Genomic DNA, 15,328 nt, shown 5'->3' on the forward strand with positions numbered 1-15,328 from the left:
ACTTCTACTCATCTAGTACTGGTGTTCTAAAAATGTGAGAGTATGGTGTTTCTTACTTATTTGGTATGATGGGTTTTAAAGTTGAGAAACCTATCTGTCAAAGCAGAGGTTATCGGTGGAATCGGATTTGTGACACTTCATTTTTTATCAAAGCGGGGGATGTATTTGATTGTCATTCATTGGCATCAAAATAAGGAATGTATTTAAAGTTATAACCCCAGCGGGTGGAAGCATGAATATAGAACCACGAAAAATCTGACATATACAACTTGACCCGGTAAAAATATCCATTGACCACAAGATATTCCCATTCTGTTTTCCATTTCTGGACCTATCTGACTGGCACAACGGCACTTGGATTGTAATTCTCTGTTATTGAAATATCAATTGAATACAGTGAAAGCATGAATCTAGAACCACAGAAAATCTAACATTTATAAGTTGACCCGGCAAATATCCATTGACTTCAAGGCATTCTCATTCTGTTTTCTGTTTCTCGACCTATCTGACTGGCAGGACGGCACTTGGATTGGAATACTCTGTTATTGAAATATAAACTGAATGTAAGGTACTCTATTGACAACAGATAAGTCTATATAATAATATCTCTGCAATTCCAAATTCCAATTATTGAAGATTTAGAACAATAAACAAATGGATATAATCTTTGTTTTGTAATCAAAAAATTCAATTCAATCCCAAACGGCCTCCTATTGAGGTGAAAGTGAAACTGAAAAGGGCTGAGGAACCATTAATCAAATGTTCGGATTGCTGCTGGCTTCTGCCGGCCTGCGCGGTGGAATGCTTCAAACCAAGGGTACATGAACATCCTGCCACGTTCCTTTTCTTTCTCTCTTCCACTGTTCCAGTCCCAATAAATTTGCTCTGTACGTACACTACATGGAGAGCACATTTCCTTCTCTCTCTCTCTCTCTCTGTTTTGGGAAGAGAATCACCAAACACAGAGAACAAAGATACACAGAAGAGAGAGAGAGAGAGAGAGTACCGTGGTCAGGGATGGGAGTACAGAGGAATTGGGTGGGAGCTGTTCAAAGGACTTTCAGGGTCAGAAGATCATCTGTTTCTCCTCAAAAAACATGCAGCATGGGATTAGGGAGTAATTTGGTTGAAGCCGTTCGAAGGAAGTTCAGTAAATCACCTCCACATAAGCCAATTATTGTCTTCAACCACACCAACAACAGCGAAACCTTCACAAATGAAGAGGTGGAGGAAGAGAAAGAGCAGGCCAATGAAGAACATATTGTAGACTATTCTAAAGAATTTGCTGCTGCAGGTGGTGGAGATAGTGATGATAACTATGAAGGTTTTGCCAGTGCTTCTTTTTCATCTTCCGAAGACTTGTCATTCAAAGAAGACCTCGCTGCCATTGTCATCCAAGCCTTTTTCAGGGGTCATCTTGTATGTACCTTTCTTCAGATTCTATCTATGGCTACTAATTCATTAATTTAAATCTGTAAGCTTTTCTTCTTGATTCTCTTGGTAACCAAATTCAAATTTTGATTTTACAATAACAGGCAAGAAGAGCATATCGAGCTTTAAGGAGCCTTGTGAGGCTGCAAGCAGTGGTTCGAGGAGCACAAGTAAGGAGTCAAGCGCGTGTGGCCTTAAATTGCATGCATGTGCTTGTCCGGCTGAAACGCAGGATTAGAGATCGGCAAGTTCTCAGCAGGTCATCCACAGAATTGAGCTAACAACAAACCCAACACTCTCACAACTTGATATATATATGTATACCCAACTCCCATTTTAGATCCTTCATTTAGCTATGTGCCTTTCTTTGCTTTTAATACCAGCTTTAATCTGAAATTTTTTTAAAGATTGAATAGGAATTAGTTTTGCATTTTGTGTTGTGTTTATTTGTTTGTGTGTATGTGTCTGTGAAAGAGCATAAAATGTTTATTTCTTCCTTCATATTACAATGATGATTGTATCAATGTATAACCATTCTTACAAAAGAATACAGTGAGTTTGCATATATCTATCTTGCTGCAGGACAGCATGGCCTGTTATGGAAACAATCAATGTGGCAAACCCCTTGAAAGGATCAAAATTTTGCTTTTCTGATTCATGAAACACCAAATTTTCACCTAGGATCATATGGTATGAGAGCTGATCATCATTATGCTTTGGGGCTGGATATCTCACATTTCTTAGTACAGTGCACTTGTCTCATTGTTCACAAAACATTTTTTCAAACATGTTGACGGCATGAATGTGATGTAGAAGTCATCAAAGAAGATGAATGGAAAACATGAAGCAGAGAATGCAAGTATTCAAAACCATTCAAATAGAATAGCATCTGTGTAGAAGGCAAAATTTATATATGTCTCAAACAAACAAAAACATCTGAGTATATTGAAGTGCAGCACCCAACCACACATCATGAATCCAAAGAAAGGTTTGAAAATGAATAGCGAAAAAGTGAAGGCCAGCAACCACCATCATTAGAAGCAAAATAGGAACTCAATAATAATAAGGGCAAGAGATCACTGCCTACTCATGTAGCCCCTGCACCAGCACGGGGGCCAATGAGAGCATGCATGGAAATTAACATGGATGAGATTTTTTATTTCACAGGACAGTAATTTTGCATGCTAATGTGCAAGAACCATGCGACCAAACAGCGTTCTTTTTCCCTAATAAAATTTTCTTACTGTTTCAATCCCCCCCCCCCCAAAAAAAAAGAAAGAAAGCATCTCAATGCTTTAGCTAATCTATGGGCCAAAAAGATATTTTTTACTTTTTATCCTTGTTTTATAAGTTTCTGATGTCCAGAAGTCCATGTGATATGATGACATGTTTAAATTGGATTTTAAGAAACTATCAAGTCGTTTCTATGAGTTCAGGAAACACCAATCCAGTAAGAAAATGCAAAACTCACAAATTCTGTGATGACATAGATCAATAACAATTCAGTAAATTTTTTCTCTTTGGACTTTGGATGTCTAAGACCCATGCAGGTATAAGACTCAGAAAATTGGAAGTTGTTTTTGTAAAGTTAGCAAAACCCAAATTTTGTTGGTCCATTGTGCCTGCAAATTCGACGCCCAATAAACGCATCTATGCAAATCTTCGTTTCTTTGAACTGATTTTACCAATTTGAAACAAATTAGAATCAACGGAGGTCGATCCCATCCAATTCTAGGTTTTTGAACATTAGTGAAAAATACTGGTAGGTACCCGGGTTGAGTAATTCTAATAATCACCAACGATAGCTCTGGCTGGTAGGAGGGCTACAACACTCCACACTCTATCAAGTGCATTAGACACTCTCTTTTTTTTGATGAAAGTGTAATCACACAAACCACACATCAATCCCAAAAAGTTAACTGACTTTAAGTGCACTAGACACTTGTTCATAATAAATAGGTACTTACAACAACTCATACAGTCACTTAACCCATCTCTAATCACTTAACCCATCTCTAATCAGTTACCATAAGTCCATAACTAATAAGACTCCTAACCATGCAAACGCAAACTACTCTCCTACTTATTAATAATAACTAAAGTAAACTCCTACCATGTATTACTTAATCGATAACAACTTCTATTAAGGTAAACCAAACGCACATAACTATTCCCGTCCTACAACCATGCATGCAAACATCTATGCATTACAACACATCATATTATCCAACACGTAACATCCCTCCCCTCTTAAGATTGGGCATGTCCTCAAGGCCCACATCGGAAATATCAACATCCTCTTCATCTTGATAATCTCCTTCAATCAAAAATAACTTTTTACAACCGTGACCTAGCACAAACTGTTGATTGCAATTATTGCACAACCCTTTCGTACATCTCTCTTGCATCATTGTTGAAATGAGTCAACGAATAGGAATAGTTGAACCTTGAGTAATTGGTGGAATGCTCATTCCCTTAAGTGATTGGTTGCAAGCTTCATTCTACCTAGCCAGTCCGATGGCTACCATGATTGTAGTAGGTCTCTCATCCAACACATCGGCTTTTATATTATCCTTGATGCTATTGACAAAACAACTCACCTGTCTACTTGGGTTACAACTCCCACTTTTGAGAGCAACTTCTCGAATCTGGCTTGGTAATCTCGTATTGTACGATGTTGTAGTTTGGTCAACTCCCCAAAAAACACCTTGGAACTGAGTTGATCCAGAACGTACATGCAGCCCTCCACAAAACGCCTGTCATGACAAGTTGATCTCGCCATGCTTGAAGAGTTGGTACCAAAGTTGAGCATCTCCCTCAAAATGAAAAGAAGTAATGCCACTCGTTCTTCTTCCGATGTCTGATGGAACAGATTGAACTTTTCGACTTGACACGTCCAACTGGTGGTGTCTTTGTCTCTATTGTAACAGGGAAAGTCGAGCTTCACCAGTTTCAGAGTGAAGGTTTGTTCTCGCCTACTTCAGCTTCAGTTGATGGAGGTGGTGCACCATACCCATCCTTTCAAACAATTCAATAAGTCTTGAAAGGATCTGTGTTGGCTTTCAAGCTTCAAAAAGATTTGCTTTTGCCCTTTCTGAAGGGTATTAACATCCTCTTCTAACCTTTCCACTCTATGGTCGATGTTTTGGCTCTAATACCAAGCTGGTAGGTACCCGAGTCGAATACGTCTACTCATCTTGGTGATATGTGAATTGGACAAGGAAGTAAAGAGATTTTAGGAGAAAACAAAGCTTAATCAAGAAAGCCACACCTCATCCCACAAGGAGAATTCTAATAATTGCCAACGATAACTCTTACTTTGCTTCTTTCCAAATAAATAGGGATTTACAACAACTCATACAATCACGTAACCCATCTCTAATCAGTTACCATAACTAATAATAAAACTCCTAATCAGGTACATCACTTTCATACTTAGTAATAATAACTAATGTAAACTCCTATCAACAGCTTCTACTAAGATACACCGAATGCACATTACAATTCCTACCCTACAACCATGCATGCACACATGTATGTATTATAATCCTATTATCCAACACCTAACAAATCCAACTCAAAAAAATCCCTAAGAAGCAAAGCCCTAGTCAAACCAGAGAAGGAAACCACTCAAAACCCCTAATTTCAAGCGAGTGTGAACAAACTAAGAAATGACTGACTGTCTTTGAGCCTCTGCTCGTACACATCAAGCACCTTGGTAAGCTTTGCCTCACCCTGTTCGATCAAGTTCTCGTCTTGCTTGTTATTCATCCGCACCTTGGGTTGTTGCAGGAGGCGGTGGGGGGTGGGGGTTCCAACAAGAGGTGAGACCACTGGTGTTACAAGAAGGAAGAAGATGGGTTAGGGCTCCAGGGGCGGTAGGCGTAATCCACACGGTTTTGTTTGCAAACTGAGGGGCCAGGAGGGGTAACAGTAGAGGGTGGGGCGTGAGGAAGAACAGGGGACGTAAGGTTGCAGGGGAGGGTAGGGCTACCCATGGTAATCGAAGAAGGGAGACGGAGTGATGGCTGGCTGGCCGAAGGTGAGGGCAGTGGGATTGACGTCCGAGTTTACGATTCGCCACTGAGCCAACACCCCTTGGATTACTGGTTTTGTAAACCCAAACTACTATTTTGGGCAAAGTGGGTAATCATATAATGTTCTTTTAAAAATATTTGCATATTCGAAGTTAAATATTCATGACAGAATATGAGCTGAAGAAGTGCAAACAATGGGGATTTGAGGAATTACGTACTACAGGCATTTATGGTTATCAATGTCTTGTTTAAGGTTAACTAGTTGTGACAGATGTGGAGGTTTTTGTTTCTGTTTGTCCTGTAAATGTGCCATATTTCCTTCTTACCGTCTTCACATCATCTCCTGTGCGGCTGTGCAAATAGGATAGTGATTTTTTTTTGGTCAAGAGTGCACTCAAGCTTGTGCCCTTTTAACTTCGTTTTCACTTAATAACTCAATAGATCAACTAAAAAGCTCATCTGGAGTGACTTGTGACTTGATAAATTACATGTTCAGATATTTAATTTTATGAGGGAAATTTACACATACCACCACCCCTGAGGTTTGCCGAAAAGATATTTTCACCCTAGTTTTGGAAAATTCTGTGCACCCCTAGGTTTGCAAACGATTACAAATAAGTCAATTCCGTCAATTCATGACTAACACTGTTAAAAATAAGACTTGAACCAACGGAATTGCCCTTCTAAGAAGATCCTAGAAAAAACAAAAACAAAAACAAAAACAAAAAACAAAAAATAACAAAACCTCCAACTCATCTTCCCCAAAATCGATTGGGGAAGATGAGTTGCAGCCTGAAACTCTTGTAATTTACTCACTTACTCAGAGCAAGGGAATGATGGTGATGTCGCCGGTGGATATCGGAAGACCTACCTTCGTTCAACATCATATTCGCTCACCTTCTTGTTACCAACACCAAGACTGATAGCCGCTGCAACCTGATCCTTTCCTTCTTTTGCATCTTTGCCCTTCTCCACTCAATAGAAATCATCGGCAAGGAGAGCGCAATTGGCGAAGGCTGCAGAGGCTCTTCTCCTTCTCGAACGTACGGTTGCAGAGGTTCTTCTCCTTCTCGCCACCTCTGAATCGAAATCACCTTTTCTTTCTTCAAATTCTTCAATTCCAAGGTGATAATCTGCTTCAAATTCTGCACATAAATTCAAATTCCAAATTCACGCTCTGTTCTTCTTTTAAAATGCTTGATCTGTTTAACTCTTTTATTTCCTCTCTCGTAGCTGCTTCCACTATTATCCATCCTTTCACAGTTACAGTATTAATGGAAACGATGACTCGTCTCCGAGCGATTCGAAGTCGTGTTCTTCATCTCTCACAATTGAAGACTGTTCTAAGGAAACTCGACCATGTCCGCTGAGAGTTCTCGCAGTTGCAGCTCGTTGCAATGAGATGGGGCTCAAGGTGATCAGATGTACTCAATTCTTTTCTTCTCTTTTTGTTCCAACTGTTGGGTTCAATTTGATGAGATTTGTCTATAATACTTCGTAGCTCAAGATCTGCTATTGAATTTGAATTTTACATTTAATTTTTCCACGTAGATCTTCATACAATTTGAATTCTAATTAATGAGACTGGTAGTCGTTAAATCTGAATCCCATTTTTTCTCTTCCTTTATTTTCCAATTCTCTGAATTCCAATTTCATCTCCTCCTATTTGAAATCGTCAAATGATTTTTAAGATTTATTCTGTTTTTCTGCATGAAATTCGTATGAGTACTCCACTTGATTTGAATTTTAAGTTCACTTATTTTCAGATTTCTTGCCGCTAATTTGTAGTTCAGACATTTTGACAATCTTTCCTGGAACGTAAAGTTCATCTTGTTTCTCTATAAACATCCTTAAATTCAGATTTGCGAAGTTCATCGTTCACATCCATCCTACAATACGATCTCTAGTCTCTCTCATCTTCGCTTGCTATAACTTCAAATAAATCAGACTTATTTGAGGTCTGAGTACGGGCATCAAAGGAAAGACAGGGAGTGATGGTGAACAAATCAGAGTTTAGGGTTAGGGTTTGAGGGTGGAGCAGAGAGTGATGGTTAAGATGGTGATGATTCGGTTCAGGCAAAGAGGTTGAAGAGTAGTGATTGAGTGGCAAACGTTTTAACGAATCAATGGGGGCACTGGGATGAGTTGCAGGTTTTTTTTTGGATTCTTCTTAGAAGGGCAATTCCGTCAGTTAAAGTCTTATTTTTAACAGTAGTCATGAACTGATGGAATGGGCTTATTTGTTACCATTTGCAAACCTCAAGGGGGTACGCAAAATTTTCCAAAACTGGGGGTGAAAAGTATCCTCTCATCAAACCTCAGGGGTGGTATGTGTAAATTTCCCATTTTTAGAGGGTTAATACATCTGTTTGTGTCTCGGGGAAAGAGAGAGAGGTCTAATCTGAACATCTAAGTGTGTATAGAATCTTGCCAATTTTACATTTCTCAATAAGAAATACTACATTTCATAAAAAATAAAAAATAAAAACAAAAACCTACAATAACCAAGGTGCACACTATCCTGAAGTATGTACACATACAGAAGGCCTTCTAATGCCAAAAGGAAAGGAAATAGAAGCATGACTACATAATTATATGTCAATCCACTAGTGAACTATAGGTAGACAAATTTTTTTCTTCTGGGTAAGAAAAGATCTGTATATTATTGTTGTGTTTTATGTTATTATAGCGGGAATAGATATGGGCTATGAAGTCCAACACGAACAGGACAATGCCCTCCTGGCTAAGGAGTCAGCAATGCTGTTAATCTCCCTTGAAACAAAATGGAACAATCAGGACAAGAAAGATGATAGGGGTTGTATATCTTGAACTATAGCGGAAACTTCTAGCATGATACTAATGTCTTGCGATCGGTTCAGCATCAAAGCCAAGAAATTGTGATCAGTTTCCACAACAATATCAGCAACACAATCAGCAATACTTTGTCGAAGGCCTGCCCTGATAGCCAGTGTTTCACCTTTACTAATCGATGTGAAAGCCGCCGGTCGGAGATGGCATGAATAAGAGTGCCCTGATGATTTCTTAAGATATAACATAGGAATCATAGATAGACATTTGACATCACAAAGAGTTAATAGAGACATTTGACATCACAAAGAGTTTATAGAGTAACAAAACACACTTTAAAACATTAAAGAACCAGAAATATGAGGTATAGGATAGATAGACGAACAGAACAAACATAAATTTGTGCTGGCTTAGTTGGATGTCAATACTAATGCCAATACCTCCCCATTCTCCATGTGAAGTTGCAAGTTTGTGGAGTTCTCGACACTAATCAACCATAGATACACATTTGACAACACAAAGAGTTGACAATAGTAACAAAAACACACTTTAAAACATTAAAGAAGCAGATATATGTGGAGTAGGATAGAAAGAAACAGAAAAAGCACAAATTTGGCCTGGCTAGTTAGATGTCAATACTGATGCCAAGAACTCCTCATCCTCCATGAGAAGTTGCAGATTTTTGGTCTTCATCAAGAACTTGATTGCTTCTTCTTCAAATTCCAGCAGAACACCCAACTTGATCAGCTCAGATAGTCCAGAAATCTGATCTTCCTTCTCCCATAACAGTTGCTCAGATATCACTTTGGAAAAATGTGTAGCAAATTCAATGTTGGCTTTATGCCCAGATGGTGTATAAGCCTTCTGTATAAAGAGCCTTGAATTTTCTCTCTCCCAACGAATCATTTGGTTTACCTCTGCATTCACATTCTTTCCTGAAGAGAGTGGTAAGATATAACTCACAGTAAGGGATTTTCCCGTCTCAAACACAGCAAGATCAAGAAGATACTCGATTGTCTGATGCCTTGTTTCCACATCCATTTTGAGTGCCGGGTCGGCTAGGAACCCAAGTATGAGTCTGAGCAGCCCTTCTCTGATGAGTATGTCTTTTGGTTCGACCTTCTTGAATTCAGTACCGTCTGGTATGGAGGATTCATCCTTCTGTATGGATTCAGATATGGTCTGGACTCCAACATTGCTGTACATTTCAAGAAGCTTACTACGAGGAAGAGTTTCCATACTTCGCTGCGGACACCAGACAAATAATGGATGAATGGAAGCCTTCTGAAGCATATCCTTCAATTGCAGATCATCTGGGATGAAGACGTCTTGTTTGTTGGACAACAGAATTCCACCTGTGCCTGTCTCCACAGGAACTTTCAGTAAGTTTTCCGCAAAATGTTTCTTTGCCTTTTCGGTCCAAAGCTTTGCAACATTAACCCAGAAGGCACAACAATCAGACTCTGTTAATTGGTGTCCTGAATTTTCCCATTCCTTCCAGAGCTTATAGTAGTCATCAATTGAAGGAGTACGTCTCACTCCCAAAGCCATGGAAAAGAATCCTAGTAGTTCCTTCTCATAATACTCGCTTAAAACATTCAACTGTGCCCCAAAGAGATTATCCCTGTCAATAAGGATACATTCTTCACGGCTGACCCACTCTCCCTTGTTGCATCTATTTGGAATCCAAATCCACCTAGCTTCTTTTTTGTCAGGCTCCCAGTTGCATTTCATCAAGTACTTGTAAATTCGAGCTATCACAGTAACTTGAGAATGCGATTCCAGGTGACTAGCAAGCAAGGTGCACCCATTTTTAATATCTAACGTGACACCTATTGCACTGAGCTCTTCTTTGTAGGACATCATGCTGGAGCCATAAAATTCTTCATCAATGAATGGCCCATCTTCTGGCTGTAAGAATGAAGCCCACTCTGTATCAAACAACAAACATTTCTCTGGAGTTTGGTAACCCATATGAGTCTTCATCCATCTTGTATTAATTCTCTTCAAAAACTCTGCAAGTAAGGTATCACTCTTTTCATGCTTTAAATTTCGGATGCAATCCAGCAATGAAGTCACATTCTTAGGGGTTAAATCCATTGGATTTGCAGGGATACGAATGCCAGCTGCCACAAACTTTGCTCCCTCCTTGAATTCAATGACAACTCCCAATGCCTTCAGCTCAGCTTTGTAATTTTCATAGTTATTGCCATCATCATTGAGGAATGGAAGTCTTGCAATTGGAGAGATAGAAAGCCAATCTGGGCTAAACAATATAGAGTCCTTAGGAGACCTGTTGCCAAGACGAGTCCTTAACCATTTTTCTTCACGGATGCACTTGCTGAAATCTGTTGGAAATTTAAGGCGTGCATCATTTAATTGTCTGTAACATGAGAGAAATGAGAGTACATTCTCCTTTGTAGCAGAGGATGCATGCTGCTTAAAATAGCAAGCAAATTTGGCTGCTGCTTCCTCAAAGTCCACCACTACTCCTGCTTCCTTCAACTCATTTTTGTAAGAGAAAATCGTACTTCCATAGAGTTTTTCACTAATCACTGGGAAACCACTGAACACCTGCAGAAGGCAACCCCATTCAGGACTGTACAGGAAACATTCACCAGGAGACTTGTAGCCAAGACTGGTCCTCAACCATTTTTTATCTTTTAACACTGGAACAAGTTTCCCCGTTGACCTTGAACACCGAATACATTCCAAAATGAAAAGAACAGTATCAGGTGAAATAGAAGTTAATGAAGTTGGCAATCTGAAGTAGTCAGCCACGAGCTTGTAATTTTGGTTGAAGCCAACAATAACACCTAGCAACGTAAGCTCCTCTCTGAATTTGAGAATTTCCTCACCATAGTAGTCTTGATCAATGAAGGGGAGGTTACTAATTTGTGAGGCACCTTTCCATTCTGAATCAAACAAAATGGATCCAACAGGAGACCTGTACCCGTGGGAAGTGTTAAGCCATCTTCCTTCTTTTATATTCATGACAAGATCTTCAACAGGCAAAAACTTCCCCCTTAAGAATTTAATGAAATAAAGCATTGAAAGCACATTGCTTCGGGTTAAATTTGATGCTGCTGCCAGAGACATGAGATGCTTCCCAATGAATTGGCACGCTTCTCTAAATTCAGACATCACTCCCAGTGTCTTCAATTCCTCCACATATTCACTGATTCTATAACCATAGAATCCTTGATCTATCAAAGGAATATCAACTAGCACAGACCCATTCTGCAAGAGAATACCCCATTCTGGGGTCAATAGGAATGATTGCGAAGGAGGCCTGTAACCTGAACTGCTGCCCAAAGAAATTCTCAGCCAACTTCCTTCCCTTACACATCTCAAGAACTTTCCCTCCATTTGTATTCCATTACGTTTCATGGTTCTAATCCAGTCTAACAACAAAAATGTGTTCTCCTTGGTCAAGGGAGAAGATACTGTGGGAAATACAGCATTGGGAGGACAGAGATCCGGGATATCAGAAGCTCCGACATAAGTTTTCATGAATGTCATGAGCTGTTGCTCTGATGTATAAATACCCGCAAAATGGCCAGCTTGCAAGTAGTCTTCCCCTAATTCAACATAGTTTTCTCCCCTCCATGGATTTGTACCAATCAATCTCACCCACTTGCTTCCATTTGCAGGGACAAGAACACCACTTCTTCGTCTAGATACAGATCCATAGTTATCAACTATGGGCATTTTATAACCACATAACTGAACAACTTCCCGTTCAGACAGATAGTTGTAAGAGAGTGAGTGATGCAAAAAGTGAGCTAAGGCAATAACAAGCTTCCTGTCACTGTTCAGAGAGTCAACGAGAAGAGAGGCATAAATAGAAGTGCTCATAGAACGAATTTCCACATGATATTCAAGCCATTCTAATATCGATTCCCTCTTGGGATATATTCGCAGAGCCTCCTGTGTGCTTTTTGGCATAAAGAACTGATTTCCAGGACATCTGAATTCTCGGTTCCAATCGATCAACCATGAAATTTGACAAGCATCACTTGATAGACATACTCTACAACCATTTCCCTGTGTCACTGCATTGATACTCAATAAAGATATCTTCCCATCTTGGGTCACATATTTTAGAAGGGGAAGGTTCTTGACATTTGTGTTTTTGAAGCAGGAACCCCAATTACTGGCAAGAAAAAATAGAAGCTCCATATAAACAACCTCTGAAACTCCCATTACTAGATTAGAACTCAGGATGCACTTCACGTACCAATCATTATCCATTGGTTTCACTCCCAAGAAATTCAGAACTTCATCGTACTCCTTTCTATCAAATGCTGAATTTAGAACATACAATCCATGGGATGACAAATTATGCAAGCTGACACCCTGCTTCCTTGCTTTGATCAAGATATTCCAGAAAGAAGGCATTATCCTACCTACTTCACTGGGCTTACAAAAGAACTTCTGGTCAGTGTAGGACTCACATGGAATTATGGCTTCATCAATCAGTTTCTCTTTGATCTTCTCCCTCACGGAATTCAGCTTTGAATATGAAGAGCTTCTAACAGGTATGAAATCAAACATACGGGCCAATGCAGATACTGGAGCAGCTTCAGTATTCTTCACAAGTGAGATGAAAGCATTAACAAATGCACAGGGCACACAGTCAAGAATCCCCTGATTCCATTGGTTGTCCAAGCGAACAGTTTCCCTGGATGATGCTAGAATAAAATCAGCTTGGATTATGAAGGGAAAATTTGTGACCATTTCTGTTGGCAGAAATGCGTAGACCCCAGGTGAGTTCATCCCTCTATTAAGACGCTGTCCATTTGGAAATGCTAGAGTGATCATCCATTCCTCAACCTCCTTTCGTTCTACTCTGTTTTCCAGCATAACAGGAAATTTCTGCCTCCACATATGGTAGCTGCATTCTCTTTCGCTTTCCTTATCATTTTCCTCAGTTGAGAGATGAAGGGTGTAAGACTCTGCATCGATGTTCTTCCTCATAACAAAATCAGTCTCACTTGAAATAGAGATTGCACTAACTGTATTGAGTCTACGATCCTCATTATCTTCCCTAATAGAAAGCTGCTTGATCTTGGAAAGAAATAACAGAACTTCGGGATGCATGGAGGAAAGCTGTTGCTTAACAGGTCCCACCTTATCAGATTTCAAAGGTAAGACTATTGTTGTGGCTGGAAAAGTACTAGCAGAACCATATATCTGTTTTATGTCTGCAACAGTAGGATTCTCCTCAACCCATTCTGGTACAATGTATCCAACATTGCAATCTGGACATGGATCTTCGCTGAACCTTATCTGATACCCATTACTGAAAACGTAAGGCTGAGCTGTTATCAGAAATACACTTTTGAAGCCAATTCCTACAAATCAACAATATGCTAGATGTCATTTATAGAAAGCACACCTAACTAAGGAAAAAGAACAAGAAGGTAAAAGATGATTGTTAGTCTGTTTACTTTTAGACTATAGTTACAAGACATTGTATATAAGAGTCAACTTATTTCCATAACGGAGCATTAATATCAGGAGCACTAAAATAGTCTTACCAAGCATGCGAGACAACAACAACTACTCGGTCTTGTCCCAACCAAATGGGGTTGGCTACCAAGGTTTTAGATCTCGGTTTCTCGGTTTCGCCAGGCCACAAAACCGAGATATGCCAAGATCCTGGCGAGATCTTGTATTTTTACTTCCCTCAACTCGATGGTTGTTTTCGAACCTTCGGTGGCCATATGGCCAAGATAGGGGCTGAAACTTGACAATCCCCCTATTTTAGGCATTCTAAACACAGTGGGACCATTAGTTTTTACAAATGCAAACCCAAAATGGTACTTTGACTAGGGACCCTAAGTTGGTAGTCTACGGTGTGCATGAGGTCTACCCTAGCCTATTTCACGCAATATGTAGAACTCATATAATTAAAGTAGAGGTGTAAAACAACTTATATAAGCATTAGGAACTAAAATACATCAAACCATAAACCATTTAAGCATTAGGCTGATGGTTCGACTGTTTGTTAATAATTGTTAGAAACTTTGAAAGAAAGTAAGAGACACAGGTTAAACATAGAAGTATAAGTGTGTAATAAGTCCTACCATTTGAAAGTAGCTAATACTGAAACGAGTGGCTGAAGGTAAAACAGATATTTTTCACTATTTTGATCATGTTTGTATGAAAAAAATGATCAGTGGACATTGTATCACATACATAGTTATCAAGGCGTCGCCATGGCGTCCAGGCTCCTTGGTCACCTTAGACGCCTTGGGTGCCATGGCAGTCGCCTTGCCGCCATGGCGGCGTCGCCTTGAATTTTGCCCCTCCAAAATGCCTTGATCACCTTCCCGCCTTGGTAACTACTATAATCGCATATAATAAGTACATAATCAACAAACAAGCATTAATCATGATTCTATGAAAATTTTTATTTTATGGAAGAATAGTTACGTAACAGTGTTCTTGAGAAGCAAACCAACTCCCTTTCTTGATGTTGAATCTTGAATGTTGAATCCACAGGCTTTAATCTTCACTAAGAGGTGAGATTTGCCAAAAAAAATCCACCAAAGTTGGGTTTTCCCTTCACAACAGATCGGGATTGGCGAGAGGAGGCAAGATTTAGACTTTGGGGTCGAAATCTCGCCGAGGGATGTTGTATATGTTATAAGTTGATTTGGTTCGAGTCGAGACCGAGATATAGGTCGAGATCTCGGCCGAGATATTGTATGTTTTTGGTATTGCATATGGTTTCGCCTCGAGAGCTGCCAAAAACGAGAAAATAGTGAGATCTTGCCGAGATCTTATACCATGTTGGCTACATAGATCCTTTCAAACCAAAGTAGAGAAAAACTGAGGTCCACAAAAAGGGAAAGGAAAGTAAGAGGGATGAAGAGTAAAAATAAAGAAATGAGATTAAAAAAATAAAAGTAATGAAAAATGAAAGTAAGAGGAAGGAGGACAGCCTAGGAAACCAGGAAAATCTAAGCTACATGGTGTCGATAACTTGGATCCTTGCCCTCCAATAGGATCTATCTGAGGCCATACTTGGCACAACACCCAGA

General features: G+C 39.5%; 1 protein-coding gene across 2 annotated transcripts in view; it reads right to left on the reverse strand.

The window, feature by feature from the left end:
- Positions 1 to 8,572: 8,572 nt before the first annotated feature.
- The window catches only part of LOC122661626, a 45,808-nt gene continuing 39,052 nt past the window's right edge, over positions 8,573 to 15,328 (reverse strand). The window contains exons 3-4 of one of the 2 annotated variants that reach the window (XM_043857085.1): positions 8,894 to 13,633; positions 8,573 to 8,685 (exon numbers count right to left, since the gene is read on the reverse strand). In XM_043857085.1, the coding sequence (XP_043713020.1) occupies positions 8,898 to 13,633 (4,736 nt within the window). In that variant the 3' untranslated portion in view covers positions 8,573 to 8,685; positions 8,894 to 8,897. Of the gene's footprint in view, positions 8,686 to 8,808; positions 13,634 to 15,328 lie in introns of those variants that run through there. The other variant, XM_043857084.1, reaches the window with a different exon arrangement.

The sequence above is a fragment of the Telopea speciosissima genome, chromosome 5 (genome assembly GCF_018873765.1).
Source record: "Telopea speciosissima isolate NSW1024214 ecotype Mountain lineage chromosome 5, Tspe_v1, whole genome shotgun sequence".
NCBI classification, from domain to species: Eukaryota; Viridiplantae; Streptophyta; class Magnoliopsida; order Proteales; family Proteaceae; genus Telopea; species Telopea speciosissima.